The sequence below is a fragment of the Schistocerca piceifrons genome, chromosome 2, assembly GCF_021461385.2.
Source record: "Schistocerca piceifrons isolate TAMUIC-IGC-003096 chromosome 2, iqSchPice1.1, whole genome shotgun sequence".
Classification (NCBI taxonomy): Eukaryota; Metazoa; Arthropoda; class Insecta; order Orthoptera; family Acrididae; genus Schistocerca; species Schistocerca piceifrons.
This window is the reverse complement of record NC_060139.1, coordinates 583,044,563-583,067,377: the sequence shown is the minus strand read 5'-3', so window position 1 is coordinate 583,067,377 and position 22,815 is coordinate 583,044,563. Positions and strand designations below refer to the sequence as shown.

The window sequence follows — 22,815 nt, the reverse complement described above, 5'->3', positions numbered from 1 at the left end:
CAACACATAATTAACGATGCCATACAACTGGTATAATCTTGCTGGGAGAAAATTTCACAATACCACTTGAAACTAGTGGTGGACATACTCAAACCCTACCGTTCATCTACAAGCTGGCAGGAAAAAGGCTGGAGTGGGAGGTACTATCTTTATTTTCTTTATATTTGTGGAAAATAAAGTGACGAGATGCTGGTGTTGGATGGAGAAGAGTTTAATAATTGTAATATTTGTAAGCATACACCTGAGGACTTCATGTACACTCCTGGAAATGGAAAAAAGAACACATTGACACCGGTGTGTCAGACCCACCATACTTGCTCCGGACACTGCGAGAGGGCTGTACAAGCAATGATCACACTCACGGCACAGCGGACACACCAGGAACCGCGGTGTTGGCCGTCGAATGGCGCTAGCTGCGCAGCATTTGTGCACCGCCGCCGTCAGTGTCAGCCAGTTGGCCGTGGCATACGGAGCTCCATCGCAGTCTTTAACACTGGTAGCATGCCGCGACAGCGTGGACGTGAACCGTATGTGCAGTTGACGGACTTTGAGCGAGGGCGTATAGTGGGCATGCGGGAGGCCGGGTGGACGTACCGCCGAATTGCTCAACACGTGGGGCGTGAGGTCTCCACAGTACATCGATGTTGTCGCCAGTGGTCGGCGGAAGGTGCACGTGCCCGTCGACCTGGGACCGGACCGCAGCGACGCACGGATGCACGCCAAGACCGTAGGATCCTACGCAGTGCCGTAGGGGACCGCACCGCCACTTCCCAGCAAATTAGGGACACTGTTGCTCCTGGGGTATCGGCGAGGACCATTCGCAACCGTCTCCATGAAACGGGGCTACGGTCCCGCACACCGTTAGGCCGTCTTCCGCTCACGCCCCAACATCGTGCAGCCCGCCTCCAGTGGTGTCGCGACAGGCGTGAATGGAGGGACGAATGGAGACGTGTCGTCTTCAGCGATGAGAGTCGCTTCTGCCTTGGTGCCAATGATGGTCGTATGCGTGTTTGGCGCCGTGCAGGTGAGCGCCACAATCAGGACTGCATACGACCGAGGCACACAGGGCCAACACCCGGCATCATGGTATGGGGAGCGATCTCCTACACAGGCCGTACACCACTGGTGATCGTCGAGGGGACACTGAATAGTGCACGGTACATCCAAACCGTCATCGAACCCATCGTTCTACCATTCCTAGACCGGCAAGGGAACTTGCTGTTCCAACAGGACAATGCACGTCCGCATGTATCCCGTGCCACCCAACGTGCTCTAGAAGGTGTAAGTCAACTACCCTGGCCAGCAAGATCTCCGGATCTGTCCCCCATTGAGCATGTTTGGGACTGGATGAAGCGTCGTCTCACGCGGTCTGCACGTCCAGCACGATCGCTGGTCCAACTGAGGCGCCAGGTGGAAATGGCATGGCAAGCCGTTCCACAGGACTACATCCAGCATCTCTACGATCGTCTCCATGGGAGAATAGCAGCCTGCATTGCTGCGAAAGATGGATATACACTGTACTAGTGCCGACATTGTGCATGCTCTGTTGCCTGTGTCTATGTGCCTGTGGTTCTGTCAGTGTGATCATGTGATGTATCTGACCCCAGGAATGTGTCAATAAAGTTTCCCCTTCCTGGGACAGTGAATTCACGGTGTTCTTATTTCAATTTCCAGGAGTGTATTACTGTTTGAGGTCAAAGTACCCTACAGACGCCTGCTTCACGATCAGCCTGCAGTGCAGGTAATCGAATCCAATACGCACTACCACAACTGATGGAAAATGCTTCCTGCTCTAATTACACATCAAAGTTGTAGTGAAAGAAACCAGTACTTAAAAACAAGAGGACATAATGAACAATGTACTGTACTAGGGAAAATCGTCATATCAAAAGTCAAGCTGGCCAGGGTAGTTGACTTACACCTTCTAGAGCACGTTGGGTGGCACGGGATACAAATGTCAACATGCAGTCGGTATTCATTTCTCGATATATCGGAAGAAAGAGCTATGCAGTAAAACCTAATAGGAGGTTCTATTACATTGAGGTTAAAGTTTAGATGCATATTATCTCTCAAAGCTACGCCGATTTTGCTTGTAAAATTAATAGAAATAGGGTGTATCTATTCTTGAGGACTCATAACTGTTTTTATTATTATTGTCTTGATTGTGTGTTTAAAAAACAGGTGTTACTGCATGTCCTATATTATATAACACTTTATAACCTCTAATTACAAAGTAAACAACACTTGACTTATAGGTAATTGTGGAACCTCAAATGATAGTGTTTTTTCCCGACATGAGAGTGGACTGCGTGAAAAAGGCTGTGATGATCAAAATACTTGTAAAACTAACTACTCAAGAATCTGCTGCTACTGTGAAAGATTCTCTGCTGGATAAAAGAAATTTTACACAGAGGTTGGTAGAAGGTAGTTATGGAGCAAAAATGTCAAATGTAACATGCAGATGGTAATTGGTTTCGAAGTATTTGAAGAGATAGATGCATTAAAATCTTGTAGGAAGTTCTATTTCAGATATGCTTTCACAATTTGCTTCATGAACACCAGTGTGATAAAGCTTTGTATAGGTAAAACGAGACTTGCCATAGTATATAAAACAGCAACGTCGTCTTGAATAATAGCTTGTTGTAGTTGAACATAAAAGGATTGTGCTTTCTTTCGACATGTGGCCAAATGGTGTGAAATATTGTATTCTCTAATGTTATTTCACGTGTCCCAAACGTTTGTAATACATGTGCATGACAGTTTATTTACAGACACTGATTTGAATGTGAGAGATGCTACTAGGTCGTGTAATTTGTCCCTCAAGCTGAAAGAAATCGCTTAATGTATATGTTCTTTTTCAGAATAACCAGGACATTATTTGGCTATCGTTAGTTTTCGCAGGATAATAGTGGGAGTTTTTTCCCCGATTTTACCCAATAGACCTCTGGATTTTGGTCATCTGTAATCGGCGGCGGTGTGCCTCATTGGGTGTCGCAAAATAGTGAGATGCAAATTGTATCTTGCAGTCGAATATAAAAACTATACCAACTTTGTTAATAAAACTATAAGAAAATGGACTGCATCTAATTTCGTGGAAAGAAGACATTTACTATCATCGCAATTGTGTTTTCCTTTTTAATAGATGCTCGACTCTAAGAGATGAATTAACATTAAATACAATTGCTACAGTGCAGTGTATTCACACGCAGAATGGCAGGCAGTTGCAGGAGCAATGTGGTGACAGTCCAGCGTGTATTTGTTTGTGTTTGTGTGTGTGTGTGTGTGTGTGTGTGTGTGTGTGTGTGTGTGTGTGTGTGTGTGTGGTCGCCCTAGGCAGCTGTGCTCCGACCAGAGGGAGGAGTGTGTGGTAGGTGGTGCTGCTATATTTTAGACAAAGAAATAAGGTGCACTTGGAGTGGTCCTCATTTTTCTCGTATTGTTTGGTTCGCTAAAATCCCAACAGTTCTTGGCTGTCTCAAGGAGAACGCACTTACAACTGCCATCTCCTCTGAAAACTTTTGATATGACGATTTTACCTAGTACATTGTTGATTACGACCTGTTGTTTATGAGTGCTGTTTTTTTCTCACTACAACTTCGATGCGTAATTAGAACAGGATGCATTTACCCTCAGTTGTGGTAGTGTGTATTGGCTTTTATTACCTGCACTGCAGGGTGATTGTGAATCAGGTGTCTGTAGTGAACTTTGACATCAAACACTAATAGATAAAGTCCTCAGCTATATATTGCAGGTAAAACACTTATTAAACTACTCTCCGTCCAAAATCAATATCTCGTCAGTTGAACGTATTTCCCACAAAAAAGAATAAAGATAGTAACTCTCACTCCAGTCTTTTTTCCTGCCAGCTTGTAGATCAAGGGTAGATTTGGAGTATGTCTGCCATTAGTTTCAAGTGGTATTGTGAAATTTTTTACCATCAGGATAATACCAGTTGTATGGCGTCAATTATGTGTTGTACTGCGTTTTTAGCCACTCCTTGTGTAGTGCTGTGCAGTATAGTAGTATAATTAGGACCGATCTTTATGATTAATTATGAAATTAGGACCGATCTTTACTTCTGATTCCCAATCAAAATAAATAAAGTACACTAACCTAACTTTCCTCTCAAGTGTCTGGACACTTTCCATATGTTGGGGGACACACTTGGGCACTCTGTCCAGAAGGACTAAGGTTCAGTCACGGAAAGGGCACTGCCATTTCTAATTTCCGGCCTATTTCTGTGGGAGAGGGCGGAGTGGGATGTCAGCACAGCCCTGGGGCAATGAAATTCCCACCAAAATTGCAAATTCCCGCCAAAATTCGAAGTTCCCACCAATAGGGTTGGTGAGGGAGGGGGAGGGGGAAGAGGAAGGAGGGAACGGGGACAGATGTGCCAGAAGAGGAAAACACATGTCATCTTCCAGGGTGGGGGATGGTGTTGAATCGTTAATTAATTGATCGATTTTATTAATATTCATAACAATTTGATATCAAAAGTGGACATGTGTCGCCATCTCCCGACTGTTTACCTCTACGTCCACGCTTATACTCAGCTAGCCAGCATACGATGCTTGGCGGAGGGTACTCTGTAGCATCACTAGTCGCTTCCTTTCCTGTTCCACTAGCAGGTATTGCGAGGCAAAACCGATATCATCCGTATAAGTCCTAATTTCTCACGTCTTATCTTCGTCGGCCTTACACGAACTTAATGTTGGTGGCAGTAGGAATATTCTGCAGTCAGTGTCAAGTTCAGGTTCTCTAAATATTCTCAGTAGTATTCCTTGGAAGGAACGTACTTTCTTTCCAGGGGTATCCATTTGAATTCCAGAAGCATCTCCGTAACACTTACATGTTGTATGAACCTACCTGTAACAAATCTAGCAGCTCGCCTCTGAAGCTTCGATGTCTTCCTTTCATCAGAACAAAAACTCTAGCAGTACTCAAGGATAGGCAGCACTAGCGTTCTATATTCGTATCCGGGCTCCTTTACAGATGAACCACACTTTCCTTTCATCAGACCAAACACTCTAACAGTACTCAAGGATAGGCAGCACTAGCGTCCTATATTCGTATCCGGTCTCCTTTACAGATGAACCACACTTTCCTAAAATTCTCGTATAAACAGAAGTCGATTATTCATCCTCCCTACCACAGTCCTCACGAGTTCATCGCATTTCATATCGGTTTGTAACCTTACTCCCAAGTATTTAAACGAGATGACTGTGTCAAGCTGGACTCTGCTTATACTGTATCCGATCATTACGGGTTTGTTTTTCCTACTCATCCGCATTAACTTACATTTATCTACATTTAGAGTTAGCTGCCATTCATCACACCAACCAGAAATTTTCTCTAAGTCATCTTGTATCAAGCGCCAGTCACTCATCTTCGACAACTTACCGTTCACCAAACCATCATCATCAACAAACAACCACAGACTGGTATCCAGTCCGTCCGCCAAATCCTTTATGTATATAGAGAATAACGGTTGTCCTATCCCACTCTCCTGGACCATTCCTGGCGATATACTTGTCTCTGATGAACACTCGCGATACTCGTTTTCGGGCCACACACATCTGGAAACCTCATCCTTATGCTCTTATCTTTATTTAACAGTCTGCGATAGGGTAATATGTCAAATGCTTTTCGCAAATCTAGAAATATCGAATCTGCATGTTTCCCTTCATCTATAGTTCGCTGTATATCATGTGAGAAAAGGGCAAGCCGAGTTTCACACGAGCGATATTTTCGATCTCTAGGAAATTTATTATACCGTACCTCAGAATATGTACTATAATTCTGGAGCAAACCAATGTTAAGGATATTGGTCTGTCCTTTTACTATTCTTATAGAAAGGAGTACCTGCGCTTTTTTCCAGTCTCCTCGGACTTTGCGCTGGGCGAGAGATTCGCAACCACACCAGGTTTCTGTCCGGAGATGACAATTTATTTGTTTTCATCTCTTTAAGTTGTGTCTCTACTCCTAGGATGCTTTTTACTATGTCACCATTCGAGACTCCATGCGACGGTCAAATGACGGTATGGTTGTAAGATTCTCTTGCGCGAACGATTTCTTAAACGCGGGATTTAGAACTTCGGCTTTCGTTTTGCTATCTTCAGTTGCCACACCAGACTGGCCAACGACTAATTGGATGGAAGCCTCAAAGCAGCTTAGAAATTTCACATGGGACCAGAATTTCCTCGGGTTCTCTCGGCCAGATCTTTTGTTAAGGTATGACAGTGGTAGTTGTTGTACGCTTCGCGCGTAGATATTTCAACAGACGCACGAATGTCTACAAACCTTTTCCCGTCGTCACCTGCGCGTTCTCTTTTTGACCGATACAACAGGCCTCGCTTCCTCACCATTTTCTGAATTCCGTTGCTTAGCCACGGCGGGCCTTTCCCGTTCTCACACCATTTGCTAGGTACTTAATTACCCAGACCACGATTTACAATCCGTTTACACTTTGCCCTTAATTAATTTACGTCCATGTTACTGAAACTAAGTGATGTCAGTTCACTGTCTAAGTGAGACACTAACAGCAGAAACATTCTCCTAGCCTTGTTGAGCGATTTAGTAAATTTCGTAACCGTAGTTGCTATAATGATATCATGACCGCTAAATCCCCGTCTTTGTACTGGCGGTGTCGATAGGGTCCGGCCAGTTTGTAACTATAAGGTCTAAAATATTTCCATTGCGTGTGAGCAGCCGAACCAGCTGCTCAGTACAATTTTCAGAATATGTGTCGAAAGTATTTTGCAAGACAGTATGTCTGTACCTGCCGCGACGAATCCATAGCTCTATCCGAGTCTATTCTCCGGTATGTTGAAGTTGCGCCGCGCGGGATTAGCCGAGCAGTCTCAGGCGTTGCAGTCATGGACTGTGGGGCTGATCCCGGCAGAGGTTCGAGTCCTCCCTCGGGCATTTTTGTCCTTAGGGTAATTTAGGTTAAGTAGTGTGTAAGCTTAGGGACTGATGACCTTAGCAGTTAAGTCCCATGAGATTTCACGCGCATCTGAACATTTTTTGTTAAAGTCGCCTCCAACTAATATTTTGTGATATGGGTGGTTACGCGCTAGTGACCGTAGACTTTCCTTAGTTGAATCTATAACTGTCACAGCGGAATCACGTGACCTGTTAGAACATCCAATAATTAACGTTGTTTCATCTAGACCTCAGATAACTTCACTATCACACTCAATTTCAACCTCAGTAGAGAGCATATTTTTGTCAACCGCAATGAACACTCCCCCAGTTATGATGTCTAATTTGTCTTTCCGACAAAAGTTCCATGAGTCGTGCTTCGGTAGCTCAGTCGTAAAGCACTGAGTTCGAGTCTCGGGCTGGCACACAATTTTAATCTGCCTGGAAGTCCCACACCAACCACTGTTTATTCATGCAAACTGCATCTGCAAGTTTATAAAGTATGTAAAACAGGCATTTGATTTATGGAAAAAACTGGTCACTTTCGAGAACCTTTTGCTGTTAAACTAGTAGCTCTACTGGGTTCGGTGTTATGATTTTAATATTCTCTCATCTTCAGATACTATTATTTTTAAATGTTTCCACATTAAAAAAGTGAGTTTTCATCTTCCAAAGACATTCTAAGTGCATATTTCAAATCTGACTTGTCAATTTATCATCAAAGTGTATGAAAGTAAAAGAAAGGTATAATCTCTGTGCTTCTTGTTTTCTACATACCATGTGAAGGTACAACTTGGAAATCGAGAAATTCTGACTGTTGCATACTGTCTTTCTTCTACATCGGAAGAAAGCTGACAAGGAACACCCTGAGTGCGAGGTCGTAAGTTCAGACTTCAGAAAAATTGATTTGAAAGTCTACATTGATCCGATTAAATTCAGCGATTAGTCTTTCAGAGGACTCGCCGAGTAACATTAATCTCGCATTCGTTGTTTGTTCAGTTATCTTAGCTAGCCTTACAGGCACAGTCGGTCGAACTACTAAAAGAGACATGGAGTACCAATTCGTTTCAGGCAGAGGCCGACAGTGGGTTAATATCACCAAGACATTATATTGTTATTGAAGAAAAGCTGCCGAAATGTGTATAACCCTGTGTTGGTGATTCATTGAATGACTGACTGATTAACTGTCTTATTGACTGATTGATCCATTCATTTATTCATACACCGTGTTGCATAAATCACATCACGAAGAAGAGCCTTCAGGGATGTGAACGTGTTAAGTTATACAGTATCAGACTGAAACCGACTCCAGGTCTAAAGTACCACAACAACAAATAACGTTGATCTACTCATACTGATAATAATGAAAGTACTTTTAATCACGGTTCAAAATAGTCACTGCTCTTCCCTTTACATAACTCGCTGCTATTTCTATCCGCTACTTCATACTAAGGTTTTATGTAACTATACTGAATTCAGACGTCTACAGATTGGAAAAGTTGGGAACCTGTGTAATATTAACAGTCGTGTTAACCGCACTTCACATTGCTTGTAGACGGAGGGGCTAATGAAGTGCTCACATTTTGATTGAATTATCTGGAGATTTCCAATTCCCTGCCTGATGTCTACGGCAGCCTGTTAGAAACCTTTGTCCCAGAATCTAAAATACAATTCTGTACCATAGACAGTGACGTGGAAAAAGTTCTATAGCGGTGGCTGATCTTAAATTCACTCTTATTTTTCTCCAAAAATACCATTAAAAAGTAATTTATTCGTCAGTATAAAAACCCCACGGTCTCAGAAAGCGTTCCACTAGATGTTCCTTAATCAACTTTACATAAACTCTTATTTCACGTTGCTATAGAATAATTACTTTCATGACATTAAGAGCATTGCCCCATATCATTGTACCAAAGGGCAATATTGAATGAAAGTGTGCAATGCATCCTAATAATCTCGTCTGCATGACAACAGAATGAGAGATATTTCTAAAAATAAGGCAGGAAAATCTGGGCTTTTGGTTAAGTTATCGATGTGGGTGGCAGTTTGTTATTCACTTGCATTCGCGGCATATAAAATACGTTTATGGTAATAAATCTTTATTTTTCAGATACTATTACTCCAAAATATTCATTTTCTACAAGCAAAAGCGTAAACAGGTAGTCTACTGATAAGTAATATACGCAGAAACTTATTTCTCTCAAGGTCTACAACGATCGAACAGGAAAGAGATTTATTTTTAAAAAGAGTAGATTCCTGCTTGACAAAATGTGTGTTGAAACGAGTCATACATATAATAATAACAATTTCCAAAAGCGACCAGTTGTAAACGTGCTACATACTGAAAGTCGATTTTTGTAAAATCGCGGCCTCTGCGACAATTGATAAACGACTGCGACTCTTGTCTTTCTTTTCTACATGCCTTATTGGAAACACTAGTTGGCAGTTTTGAGACCGGGAGAAACCAAATAATTTCACTTGAAAGCAGCTGCAATGATACCATCGTCGATACCGATTTGTTTTGACCTCTACAAAAGACCTGCTGAGTCCTGTGGCATCACACATCGCTGACAGTAATTTTGGTTTCAGAGGCTAACAAGTACCATTACCTTGTGACAAGTTCTAGGAGCGGGAAGGAAACACTCACCCTCACATTGCTGATCTAATATACATGAGAGTGCCTCACTTGCACACAAGTAGATGAACACTGCCGTGCGGATGAGGATCGCCGACACACAAGTGCTTGGTTCGCTTGAAGTCTTCGGTGTGATATACATAATTCTAACTAGTAAATTAACAGCATAAATAATACAATGAAAATTACTACGCGAAATCGTTTAATTAAGACTACAGGGAATACAACGACATTTACAAAACGAATCAACACTTCTAATATTACTATGGTTTGTAATACATACAGTACAACTACAAATACCTATTTGTTTGTTGCGCAGAACAGTGATTTTCTCTTTCGATGCAGTGATTTAAGCAAAGCATGTTATAAATTATGACAGATCATTGCACTTCATATTATACTGGATAAATTAAATGATTCGATTACGACAGAGAAAATCTTAAAATACGAATGTGACATTGCAGCTTATTTCATTATAAAAAAAAGTTCATTCGTTAACATTTCTTTCAGAAATGTTCATAATTTTTTTGTCTGGCTAACGGCTGATGTAACACATGTGTGTGCTCGGGCTGTCGCTTCGGAAATTAGTATCAGAGTTTGCGAAAAAGGTGGGGAAGCCCTCGAAGCTTCTAATGCACAAAGCAGCATACTCATAAATTCAAATAGCTCTTCCCATCCGGCACATAAAAAAAATCCTCTCCATAGGCGAAGTTTACTCTGCAAAATCCATAGTTTGGGAAGTATTATGTGAATTTATATTTTTTGACTAGTCTAATGAGTATTTACCAAAAATTATCTGACAGTGAGACGTTGTCTCAATATGAGGCACTGAGAATACTATCATCGCAATGAGTTGCACCATACCTCTTAGTGAGAAATATATTCACATTGGTTTTTGCGCTGCTGAAGACGCACGAAGAACGGTCGAGAACAGACAGCTGGTAAATCGCATTGTTTGTCATGCCGCTTCCGTATCCAACAATTTTAACCCACGCAAAAGAAAGACTCAACTACAGCACATCGAAACTTAGAGTGTTTTGCACATTCAGTTTCATTTGCAAAATGATGATTGTCAGGAAATCGTTTTGTTCGTAATCTACGTGTTGTAACACGTTGCAGTTTGTCATGATAATTGTTACAACGGTGTATCACAATGCCTAAGGAGAGAATATGAATATTTTAATGTACGTACACTTACAACAGCGTAATAGCAGTGAACTTTTAAGTTCTTATTCTTGAACTTTTATTTATTTGTATAAATTAAGAACGTAGTAGGTCACTTCTTAACACTTTGTTGCGAAACTTCTTCACAGACCACAGTGCATAATAAATTAAAGAAACTTGAAAACCTATTCTTACATCACTCATTTCTACCAGTCGCACAATTATTTTTCAATGACATATTGAGGAATACTCTCGAAAGTCGAAATTGATCACACCGTCGATAACGCTTTTTTCTACAGTATGGCACTTTTACGCTTGCAGTATATACAGGGCGTAGCTAAATTCCCTGTACACACTTTGAGAACAGCTTCCTTACATAAAAACAAGAAAAAATGCCTATTAAATACGGATTCTAAAACGCATAACTCAAGACCTATGAGCAATTTTTGACCTTCGGTACTGTGAAACATACTTCTTCTACTTAAGCTTTTTGCTTTCTATATTTTGGGAGGAGGTATTATGAACCAAAAGAAGAAAAAAAGTCCAGTAAACATGGGCTGTAAAATGCACCCTTTATGAGCTCTGAGTACTTGCTCACGTTCTCAACTGTGATTCACACCTCTTCTATTGAACAAACGTTCATAGGTCTTAATGTATGCATTTTAGAGCCCATGAAATTTCCTGGCAGATTAAAACTGTGTGCCGGACCGAGACTCGAACTCGGGACCTTTGACTTTCGCGGGAGAGTGCTCTACCAACTGAGCTACCCAAGCACGACTCACGCCCCGTCCTCACAGCTTTACTTCTGTGAGTACCTCGCCTCCTACCTTCCAAACTTTACAGACGCTCTCCTGCGAACCTTGCAGAACTAGCACTCCTGCAGAGTGAAAGTCTCATTTTAGAGCCCATGTTTGCCACACTTTTTTTTTTTCTTGACTCGTTGTAAGAAACCTTTCCTCAAAGTCTGTAAAGAGAATTTAGTTACATCCTGTACAAACAATCAGGCGCTTAACACAGATCGAGCACTTCGATTATAATTAAGAATGTTTGTCCAGTTCGCTTGTCGCTCACATTCTATGTATAATGGTGCAAAATGGATAAGCGATGTTACTGAACGCATTTAAGAGGTGGACGCTAGCAAAAACTAAATGCTTACACGCCCAGGACGCGCACAACATCTCGAGCCAACACAGGGGACTCAAAACACACGGATTTAAGTAGTTGCCATTAACTTGGTGGCTGCCATGTGGTGATGGTGGTGGTGACCCATGATGTAAGCACTGACGTCCCCAGCTGGAGGCGCGAATGGGAAGGTCTGGTGCTGGTGTTGCTGGTGCTGGTGTTGTTGCTGCTGCTGTTGATGGTGGTGATGGTGCTGGTGATGCTGCTGTTGGTGGTGGTGCTGAGCAGCCTGGTGGTGGGCCAGTTGGTGGTGCGACTGGTGCGCCACGTGCTGCTGCTGGTGGCCTTGGTGGTACGAGTGGAGCTGCCTTCCGCTTTCTGGAGGCTCCGTCTTGACGACGCAAGCTGGGATCATCGTCTGCGACAGGTACTGCTGCTGCTGCTGCCGCTCTTCTTGTTTCTGCTGTTGCTGCAGGTGATGGCTGCGGTGGTCTCCAGATGGGCTCTTCTTGTCTGCAAGGATAAGTATAGGCGTAAAAAAGTTTTTCAAACAGCTGAACCACTATATGGACTCAAGAAAATGTAGAAAGTTTTTGTAAGAGCGTAAGTAGTGTCAAGAATGAAAAAGGAACAAAATCGGTATTGTCACAGTGGAACGCTGAAACGAAGTAACTAGAGTATTTTCATTCTGGAGTGTTCTGGGATACGAGGACCGACTCTCGCGTTTTCCCAAAAACAATGAAGGAAAATATTCGCCTTTAAAATCTATTCAATTTTGCAAGCCTTCGAACTAATTCTGGGAACTTTTTTTTCTATTTTGATGTTGGCATCTTAGCAACGTGGCTTTAGACGGAATCGACAGCTTCTGGTGGCGATGAAAACCGATATCTACACGTATATTTTTAGGGCTCTGTATCTGAATTGATAAAAACGGAACCCTCGTAGGATCACTTGGTGGTGCGTCTGTGTGTCTGTCTGTCTTTTCGTCTTTTAAGACACCTTTTTTTTCAGGAACCTGTAGAGCTGACAAGTTTCAGTTTATGTCAAATACTAAGGTCTACGGTCCGTAGGTGGTGTAAAAAAATTTTAGGTTATAACTCAAAGCAGTCAAAAGATATGGCCGTCTGTTAAAATCAGTTTTTTCCGGCAACGGGTAAAGGTATCAAGTCAAAATTTGTATGAAATTCTAAGGTCTGTCTTCACTTGGCGGTCTAAAAAACTTTAGTTTCCAAATCAATGCAGTCACAAGATTCGACCATTTACGTCACATATTCCGATACCCTCGAACTGAATCATAATCCGTGTATCGTCTATCTATATACATAATTACGTTTATATGGAGCCCCCAGAGCGTGAGTCCTTCTCGCACTTGTGCTGTTTTTCAAGGATAAGTGAGCAAACGTTTTGTTACGCAACAAGTCACGTGAATGCTACAGCAAGAAATTAATTTGACGTTTACTACATGAAGTAACCAGTTTTTCAAGGTTCTGTCTGACAACTGTCTTGATGTATAATGATACGAAGTTTTCAAACATAAGAGTTATACTGTCAACCGATTGCAAATAACTTTTAGTTACATTGACCTAGGTTTCGACACCTACTAAGGATGTCTTCATCAGAGTGAAATTTAGGAAAACCGTAAAATTATATTGTCAGGAAGCAATGGCCATAATTTAGGGCAGCTATGTTCAAGTCAATAATAAAATAACACACGTTCTAGCCTTGTCGCATATGCCTAGCTAGGAGTCTGATGTTGCTCCTAGCTGGGCACACGTCACAAACCTTGTCGCACATGCCTAGCTAGGAGTTATACAGTCAACCGATTGCAAATAACTGTTAGTTACATTGACGTAGGTTTCGACACCTACGGAGGATGTCTTCATCAGAGTGAAATTTCGGTAAACCGTAAAATTATGGCGCTACAGTCTGGAACCGCGCGACCGCTACTGTCGCAGGTTCGAATCCTGCCTCGGGCATGGATGTGTGTGTTGTCCTTAGGTTAGTTAGGTTTAATTAGTTCTGAGTTCTAGGGGACTTCTGACCTCAGCAGTTGAGTCCCATAGTGCTCAGAGCCATTTGAACCATTTGAACCGTAAAATTACATTGCCAGAAAGCAATGGCCAGAATTTAGAGCAGCTACGTTCAAGTCAATAATAAAATAACACATGTTCTGGCCTTGTCCCATATGCGTAGCTAGGACCCTGATGTTGTTCCTAGCTAGGCATACGTCACAAGGCTACAACGCGTTTTATTTTCAGAATGAAATTTTAACTGCAGCGAAGTGTGCGCTGATACGAAACTTCCTGGCAGGTTAAAACTGTGTGCCGGACCGATTTTATTTTTGACTTGAGCATAGCTGCTCTAAATTCTAACTATTGCTTTCTTGCTTCGTAATTTTACGGTTTCTCAAAATTTCACTCTGACGAAGACATCTTTAGTTGGTGTTGAAACATAGGCCAATGTGCCTAACACCTATATGTAACCGGTTGACTGTATAATTCATATGTTTGAAAATTGTATACGTTTGCTGAGAAACAGCCATGTTTAAAACTGTATGATACGAAGTTTTTTGTCGTTTTTCTTAATTTCATCGACGACTTGTGGCAATTAAATTGTTATGTATCAGTAGCCATTAACTACTTCTGATCCAAAGCAAAGGTCGAGAAAAAAGGAGCAAACGAACATTTACTTGAAGTTCTTCGTGAAAAAAAAAATTTTTTTTGTGCGGTTCATCTTGGAACCTCTACTGCTACTAAGGTTCCGGCTCGTTGAATATGTCCAATATGTTTTATCCCCTCTTACGATGATTATATGAATTTTTCACTTCTTCAGCTGAACTTTTTGATTATTTCCTAACACTAATTGATACGAGCCTTGTTTTTTTTTTTTTTTTTTTTTTTTTTTTTTTTTTTTTTTTTTTTTTTTTTAGTTTCGGACCAATTGTGCGCATTCCAGCAGGAACAGACTTTTTCGCAGCTGAATGTTCCTGCAGAATCGAATGAACTGTCTTCGATGCTAAGTATGAGAACACTTACTATGTCAATAGTAACGCAGCCCATCTTCAGACCATTAAAAACAATAGCCTTCATACAAAATAATACGTCAATAGCTTTGTCATAAAAGAAGGTTGTGTACATGGAAGAATCCTGGAGATACTAGAAGGTATCAGTTATTTTATATAATGGTAAGACAGAGATTTAGGAACCAGGTTTTAAATTGTAAGACATTTCCAGGGGCAGATGTGGACTCTGACCACAATCTATTGGTTATGAACTGTAGATTAAAACTGAAGAAACTGCAAAAAAGTGAGAATTTAAGGAGATGGGACCTGGATAAACTGACTTAACCAGAGCTTGTACAGAGTTTCAGGGAGATCATAAGGGAACAATTTACAGGAATGGGGGAAGGAAATACACTAGAAGGAGAATAGGTATCTCTGAGGAATGAAGTAGTGAAGGCAGCAGAGGATCAAGTAGGTGAAAAGACGAGGGCTAATAGAAATCCTTGGGTAACAGAAGAGATATTGAATTTAATTGATGAAAGGAGAAAATATAAAAATGCACTAAATGAAACAGGCAAAAAGGAATACAAACGTCTCAAAAATGAGATCGACAGGAAGTGCAAAATGGCTAAGCAGGGATGGCTAGAGGACAAATATAAGGATGTAGACGCTTATCTCACTAGGGGTAAGATAAATACTGCCTACAGGAAAATTAAAGAGACCTTTGGAGAAAAGAGAGCCACTTGTATGAATATCAAGAGCTCAGATGGAAATCAAGTTCTAAGCAAAGAAGGGAAAGCAGAAAGGTGGAAGGAGTATATAGAGGGACTATACAAGGGTAATGTATTTGAGGACAATATTATGGAAATGGAAGAGGATGTAGATGAAGATGAAATGGGAGATACGATACTGCGTGAAGAGTTTGACAGAGCACTGAAAGACCTGAAACAAAATAAGGCCCCGGGAGTAGACAACATTCCATTAGAACTACTGACGACCATGGGAGAGCCAGTCCTGACAAAACTCTACCATATGGTGAGCAAGATGTATGAGACAGGCGAAATACCCTCAGACTTTAAGAAGAATATAATAATTCCAATCCCAAAGAAAGCAGGTGTTAACAGATGTGAAAATTACCGAACTATCAGTTTAATAAGTCACAGCTGCAAAATACTAACGCGAATTCTTTACAGACGAATGGAAAAAGTGGTAGAAGCCGACCTCAGGGAAGATCAGTTTGGATTCCGTAGAAATATGGGAACACGTGAGGCAATACTGACTTATCTTAGAAGAAAGATTAAGGAAAGGCAAACCTAGACTTAGAGAAAGCGTTTGACAATGTTGATTGGAATACTCACTTTCATATTCTGAAGGTGGCTAGGGTAAAATACAGGGAGCGAAAGGCTATTTACAATTTGTACAGAAACCAGAAGGGCATGAAAGGGAATCAGTGGTTGGGAAGGGAGTGAGACAGGGTTGTAGCCTCTCCCCGATGTTATTCAATCTGTATATTGAGCAAGCAATAAAGGAAACAAAAGAAAAAATTCGGACTAGGTATTAAAATCCATGGAGCAGAAATAAAAACTTTGAGGTTCGCCGCTGACATTGTAATTCTGTCAGAGACAACAAAGGACTTGGAAGAGCAGTTGAACGGAATGGACAGTGTCTTGAAAGGAGGATATAAGATGAACATCAACAAAAGCAAAACGAAGATAATGGAATGTAGTCGAATTAAGTCGGGTGATGCTGAGGGAATTAGATTAGGAAATGAGACACTTAAAGTAGTAAATGAGTTTTGCTATTTGGGGAGCAACTGATGATGGTCGAAGTAGAGAGGATATAAAATGTAGACTGTCAATGGCAAGGAAAGCGTTTCTGAAGAAGAGAAATTTGTTAACATCGAGTATAGATTTAACTGTCAGGAAGTGGTTCTTTTACAAATAAGCCATTCACCTTCTGGTAACAAATTAAAACCGTGATAAATCACTATTCTTCATAGAGGTATCATATGATTCCTTCTACAATGTTTGCATAATATATCACCTGTATGTATGATTTCAAGGGAATTAATTCTTCTTCATCTAAGCATTGAGCCTATTCCATCTTCACAAATTGTCTGTCCATCACTTCTTAGCTCTTCCAACGCCCGTCGCTTTATAAGCTATAGCAAGTTTAGGAAGTCGTTCACTACCATTTCTCTGTACGTTCGTACCAGGTGTTGTGATGTTTGGTTATCCTGCTGTTAATTGGCTCTACTTTTAGTTCTTGTCGCACCTATTTCATTTTTTGTGGGATTCGTTCTTTAGCAGCTTTTTAAAATCTTAGAAATTTCATTTCTGCTCTTCTGTTTTAGCTAATGAAATTTTTGCAGGTCTCCTATGAAGAAGTGCTAGAGGAGCCGTAGTTTCATAAAATTTTTACTCTGGTTTCTTGTCTGATTTTATTTCCAAATCTAGCTAATTTTACATCTAGATCTTTGTGCTGTCTAGGCCAATTTGACCTCCTAATTATGTGAAGGCTGACACTTTTTGTAAAATCATATTACCCGCAGCGACTTTCCATCGGTCAGAATCTTTACCCCAGGAAGCCTTCACTGTAGTCTTCGTCTTAGAAGCCTCAGTGTCGTATTGTTTATGAAGGTAACTGAAGTGGTATAGAGCACGTTGTATATTTCGGCACATTTTTATGACTGATGATGTAATACTTTGGTATTTAACAACATTGACGAATCCATGGACTTTATTATTTAATGCCATTGATTTTATCGCTTAATATGATGTAAATATTTTTATGAACCTGATGATGGTTCGTGGACAGGAACTGGTTCTTCAATAAAGGAATTTTGTCTGTAGCTCTTAGTCGGAAGCCATAACGATGTTCAAATATTTACGAAACTGCGGGGCATCACTTCCGTAACATAGACTTCTTACAACCTTTACGTTCTAGCACTTTCTCTGTTAATTGTTTCAGAGTAAATACATTGTCTGCGACTGATCTTCCTTTTTTAAACCCAGCCGGTTCTTCACTAATGAGAATTTCCGAAACTGTTTTAAGTCTGTATTGATAATTTTTGCGTCTAACACATACATTGATTTAAGAAGACTTATATCTCTATAATTTGTATATTACTTCTCCTGGTTTCCATGATTTGTCTGCAAGAATTGGTTGAAAATGTGTAACAACCTCTTATGTAACATCATACCCCGATAATTTCATAGCCCTGTGTTTAGTTTATCCGTCCGAGTTGCTTTCCTGGTTTTAATTTCCTTTAGGGAATTTTAACACACGTGTTGATAACATAAAGCAAAATACAGGAAGCAGAAACGATCAAGCAATTATCCCGGATTGAATGGAATAAGCAATTATCATCTATTACATTTAATGTCTGTGTCATTTGATTTGGATTCACTGTAAATTGCCTAAAACACTTCAGGCGAATTCTGGACTAGTTCCTCCATAACTGGTTTTCTTCCCCGTCACTGTCCAGTCAAGCTCGTGTTCCCCCCACAGGTAGTCATATTTCAGTAAGTAACAGAAGCTGAGGGCAGGGAAGACACCAAAATGTACCCAATACTATAAAGCGTCACTCGAAATACTTTATGAAGACTAAATTAACATTAATTACAGTCCATAAATAAAAATACATACTGGAAATGCAAACTTATTTCATATAGCACAAGTTTTCCATTTTTTGTCTGAATCAGCTGAAATGGGCTACATTCGTTATTGACAAACTATTTACCCAAGAGTAAATAGCAAATGGTGTTATCACGTCTACAGCAAACAATGACGTACACATTGATGTTTTTCGCGAGCTGGTAAGGAATACAACGTAAGGGATAAAGAGCACTGATGATGCCCCTCAGGTGGTTCAATAAACTAAAACAATAAACAATGAATATCTTAAATTTTTTCGGTTTAAATAATAGTTATGCCATAAATAAAATACTACTGTACTTTGGGACTATAATGGAATGACAAATATTTACTGATGGAACAAAATAGGCAACTATCCAATATTAGATATTATAAATTGATTCAACTGTCTTATACGGTAACAAATTATTCACAACTATCGAAGGATGACACAGCCCAATTCAGTTACCAGAAACAATATTTCGCAAAACAGAAAAGATATACTAGGCGATACCCTTACAAAAACTGATATTAGCAAGAAATTGAACACTGACTGCCTAATAAATGAAACTGACTGTTACAGAACAAACTGGAATCAACACATTATGACAATGAATAGGGCAGAGTACCTTTTACAGTAAAATGTGTTTACAATAAGGCTGAACAAGTCTGAGCGGATCAAGAAACTACGGGTATTGTAATAGGTATATGCCTATTAACTAAGAGAAAATGGCAATGAAAATTAAAAATTGTTTTGTGACTAATATTATCCGTTTTTATTTCACACGATAATGACGCTGAAACTTCGACCACTGAATGGAAAAGATTTACAAGCATGTTGACAGTTTGGACTGGCATCTTCGCTATTAATAGGGGAGGACATCAGGATAGTGTAATGCTCCAAATCGTCTTCATCCCGTCTTCACTTGTTTGTATCGCCTCAACTTACAGTCGGTTTTTATGTGCTAGAAGAATGAAGAGATTATGTTGTTTATATCGTTTTCTTAAACTTTTGTATTAAAACGTTGCAGATACGTGACACTTGATGGTCGAGTTAGCTGTCAAGTCAGCGAGTTTGCAACGCCCAGCCGATTGCTGAATCACGACGTGCGGCAAAGATAACAACTACGATGCAGCTGGCCACTAAACCGTTTGCCAGCTACTGCAAAGAAGAAACACTTATTGTTAAAGAGCGATATGTTTGTTCACAGAGAATGGTTCTATGCTTGTCCTTTTAGACTTCCAGGAGTACGAGTATCTTTCGAGTAGTGAGCCTCGAGAGAAATTATCTCGAGTGTGATGGCATCGGTTCACACGTACGATACATGGACTAGTCTGCAATGGGTACGGAACTCAAATTGTTCTAAGTCGTTTAGAAAGGTATTTTCGAGAAGATTAGCTGCTTATGTAGGAAATGATTATTTCGCCGATTTCTGGTAGAGTGTAGAATCACCACGTTTAGGGAAAGCTCCGACTCATTTAAGTGTGAGATTAGTTTCTCTAATTTGTGATTAATGGTGCGTTGTGCTGTTTAATAGCCACATAATGGTAGGCGGACCGTATTTCCATATTTTTGTGAGATTTTCCGTTGGATGGTGTATGTGAAGAGACCTGTTCATGCGAAGTCGTTTACTTGTTTTGTGGTTGAGGATTAAAGCACGCACTACGTGGTAATAGCGTTGCAGTGTATTAGTTAAGGTTGTATAGGTGTACGCAAGCACTAAAGAGTAGTGAGTAAGCGACATTTGGGTAGAATTTATTGTGTGACTTCGACGTGAGCGTCGCAATATAGGAAATTCGCGAAATCTCGTTGGATGCACTGAATGTGTAGTTTATGTTAAAGGGAATGGTCGTCCTACGCAATAGTTATTTATTGAGAAACAATCGGAAGTTTATTGAGTATGTTGTAACTTTTCCACTTGTCCCTAAGCGACAAATAAAGAACCATTTAAAAGAGAACACTCTAATTCTCTCTGAAAGAGATCATCGAGTGCTGTGTTTCGAGGGTTAAATATTGGTGGGTCGAAGAAGTCAACGCCTGAAGCGGTTGAGCTTTGTCTGATTAATTGAAGTTCATGTAGCTGAAAAGTGGCGGTGACACTCAGGTTTCTTGTTTGATTTTTTTTATTTACATTTCCACTTAGTGGGATTTTCAAGAGATAACTAGCACTCGAAAAATAAAACGCTGACATGTACCTGTAGTTGACTTAATTACAGGTTATAAAGAAAACAGTTTTAAACTGAAAAAGTCAGTACCCGACTTGTCTTTTATACCCAAAATTATTACAAGGAAAAATAGTCAAAGGATTATTTCAAAGCAGACTAATATCTGGAATATATCTTTTCAGAATAAAGTAAATCCAAAGGCCAATAAAGTAAAAGATTGTAATTTGGTAAAAGCAGTTCTAAGAAACTAAAGACAAGGAATAGTATTTTTCAGTGAACGATTTATAACGAAAAGAAAGATAATTAATCTTTAGGCAGAGAAAGCAAGTTTGTGTGTTATGGAAAAGTGATAAGTTATTAATAAAAACTTAGTCCATTTAATTCTGAAAGATTGAGATTAAGTAAATAGTTTATCATGCTTTGTGAAAATATTCCATTAAAGGTTGCGGTTATTGGTAAAGTAAATACATCATTCCTACTCCCCATAGACTCTCGTATTTAGTATTTTTTTTTGGTGATTGATACTAGCTTTGGTGGTAGTTTATCTTACGAACCTAGTGAACCCTAATAGTCAGATGAGTTGTTGTAATTAATATCCAGATCGTTATCACCGACCCAATTATACCACGAAAAGTGCTATTGTGTCCCTCCTTTCGTACATAGTGATGTCGTAGCGAGCGGTAGTGTAACGTATAGCGTGAGAAACTGAATATACAATCTTACGTGACGCCGGTGTGTTAGTACAGACGATTATTTCAAGTCAATAGAGTACTTCGTTGACTGTAGGCAAGATCTTGTCAGAACAACTAATTATAGTATTACGAGAGTGAGCTACATTATCCGACGTTGCTTTTTACCTACGTTGTACAGTTTGTTCATACACTGTATCTCCTGCTACTGAAACACAGTACAAAGTTGGCGTTAATGGTATCTGAAGGGTGGCGCAGTATTTAGGTATGAATGGATGTTGAATGACCATGGACGTCAAGAAAGTACGCTTACACTGAATTCATATGGACAATTACGTATGTAAGATAAAGTAAGGTACCTTACGGAAGACAAACGGTCCATTCGACACGTATATTGCTTTAGAAATATGTTATAGTCATTATTGTGTGACAGATTTCGCGATGTTATCCTTTCTCAAGTCAGATACCTTCTACTAAGTTTGATAACATGTGACGCACTGATCCCTTGCGCGTAATGTGGATTTTATGTAAGGGGAAAGAAAAGGTTTGTAATATTCGAAAACGAAACTTGCTGACTGTAGTAGTGTGTACACCGTAATGAAACTGAAGTGCCCGTCTAGCAAGATATGCCCGAAAATTCCTGCTAACTGAGGCTTGCACCAGATTCTGACGGGTGTCCGGATCGTCCAGATGGTAAGAACGTCGCCCACGAACGGCGAAGTTTAGGTTTTGTGCTTTGTTTACTACAGAGTTTATTTCCGTTATAAAGTTCGTATCTTAATGTTAGTATACTGCAGTTTCTGTGGGACGCTGTTCACATGAAAGATTAAAAGCATAGAGACTGGACGCGATTGCATTTGAGAGACATTTGTAATTGCGTGGTTCTCAGTATCAGTTCCCTTGGGCGATAGAGAGGACAGCTACAGCCTGATAGAACTGGCCTGCTGTGGTGATGACGATAGGTCTGGGCATCGGGCAGTCCGCTTGCGATATTTAACCGGTTTCCGACACCTGTCTATGCAAATTCCGAACTGGTTCCCCATCTCCGTGTCAGAAACACAACACACACGCGGTTGAAGAACGACAAACAAGCTTCATAGGATTCGCAGGCAGATGGCGTGCGTGACATCCTCTCCCAGGTTATGATAAATGGGGCTGTTGTGACAGGAGTGTCATCCATTCAAATGATAATTGCTTTACCCGGTACGAACGAATGGTCGTTATGTACAAATGCCAACAGCTGGAATAAGTCCGTAAAAAAAGAAATTAAACAAGCCACTGCCAAATATGTTAGAATGGAGATCGGTTTCAAAGCACAATAGCTTCATTTTCAGAGAAAAATCTTCATTTTTCGACGTATTAGAAAAAATTAAGTTTTTTGTTTTGAAAACGAGGTGATAACGTACGAATAATAGGAGTTCATTGCAATGACATGGTATAGAAAAAGCAATAACTATAAAATTGTGAACTGAAAAATC

General features: G+C 40.3%; 1 protein-coding gene across 1 annotated transcript in view; it reads right to left on the bottom strand.

The window, feature by feature from the left end:
• Positions 1 to 11,619: 11,619 nt before the first annotated feature.
• The window catches only part of LOC124775612 (GATA-binding factor A), a 57,158-nt gene continuing 45,962 nt past the window's right edge, over positions 11,620 to 22,815 (bottom strand). The window contains exon 6 of the mRNA XM_047250442.1: positions 11,620 to 12,358. Coding sequence (XP_047106398.1) covers positions 11,937 to 12,358 — 422 coding nt within the window. The 3' untranslated portion in view covers positions 11,620 to 11,936. The remainder of the gene's footprint in view (positions 12,359 to 22,815) is intronic.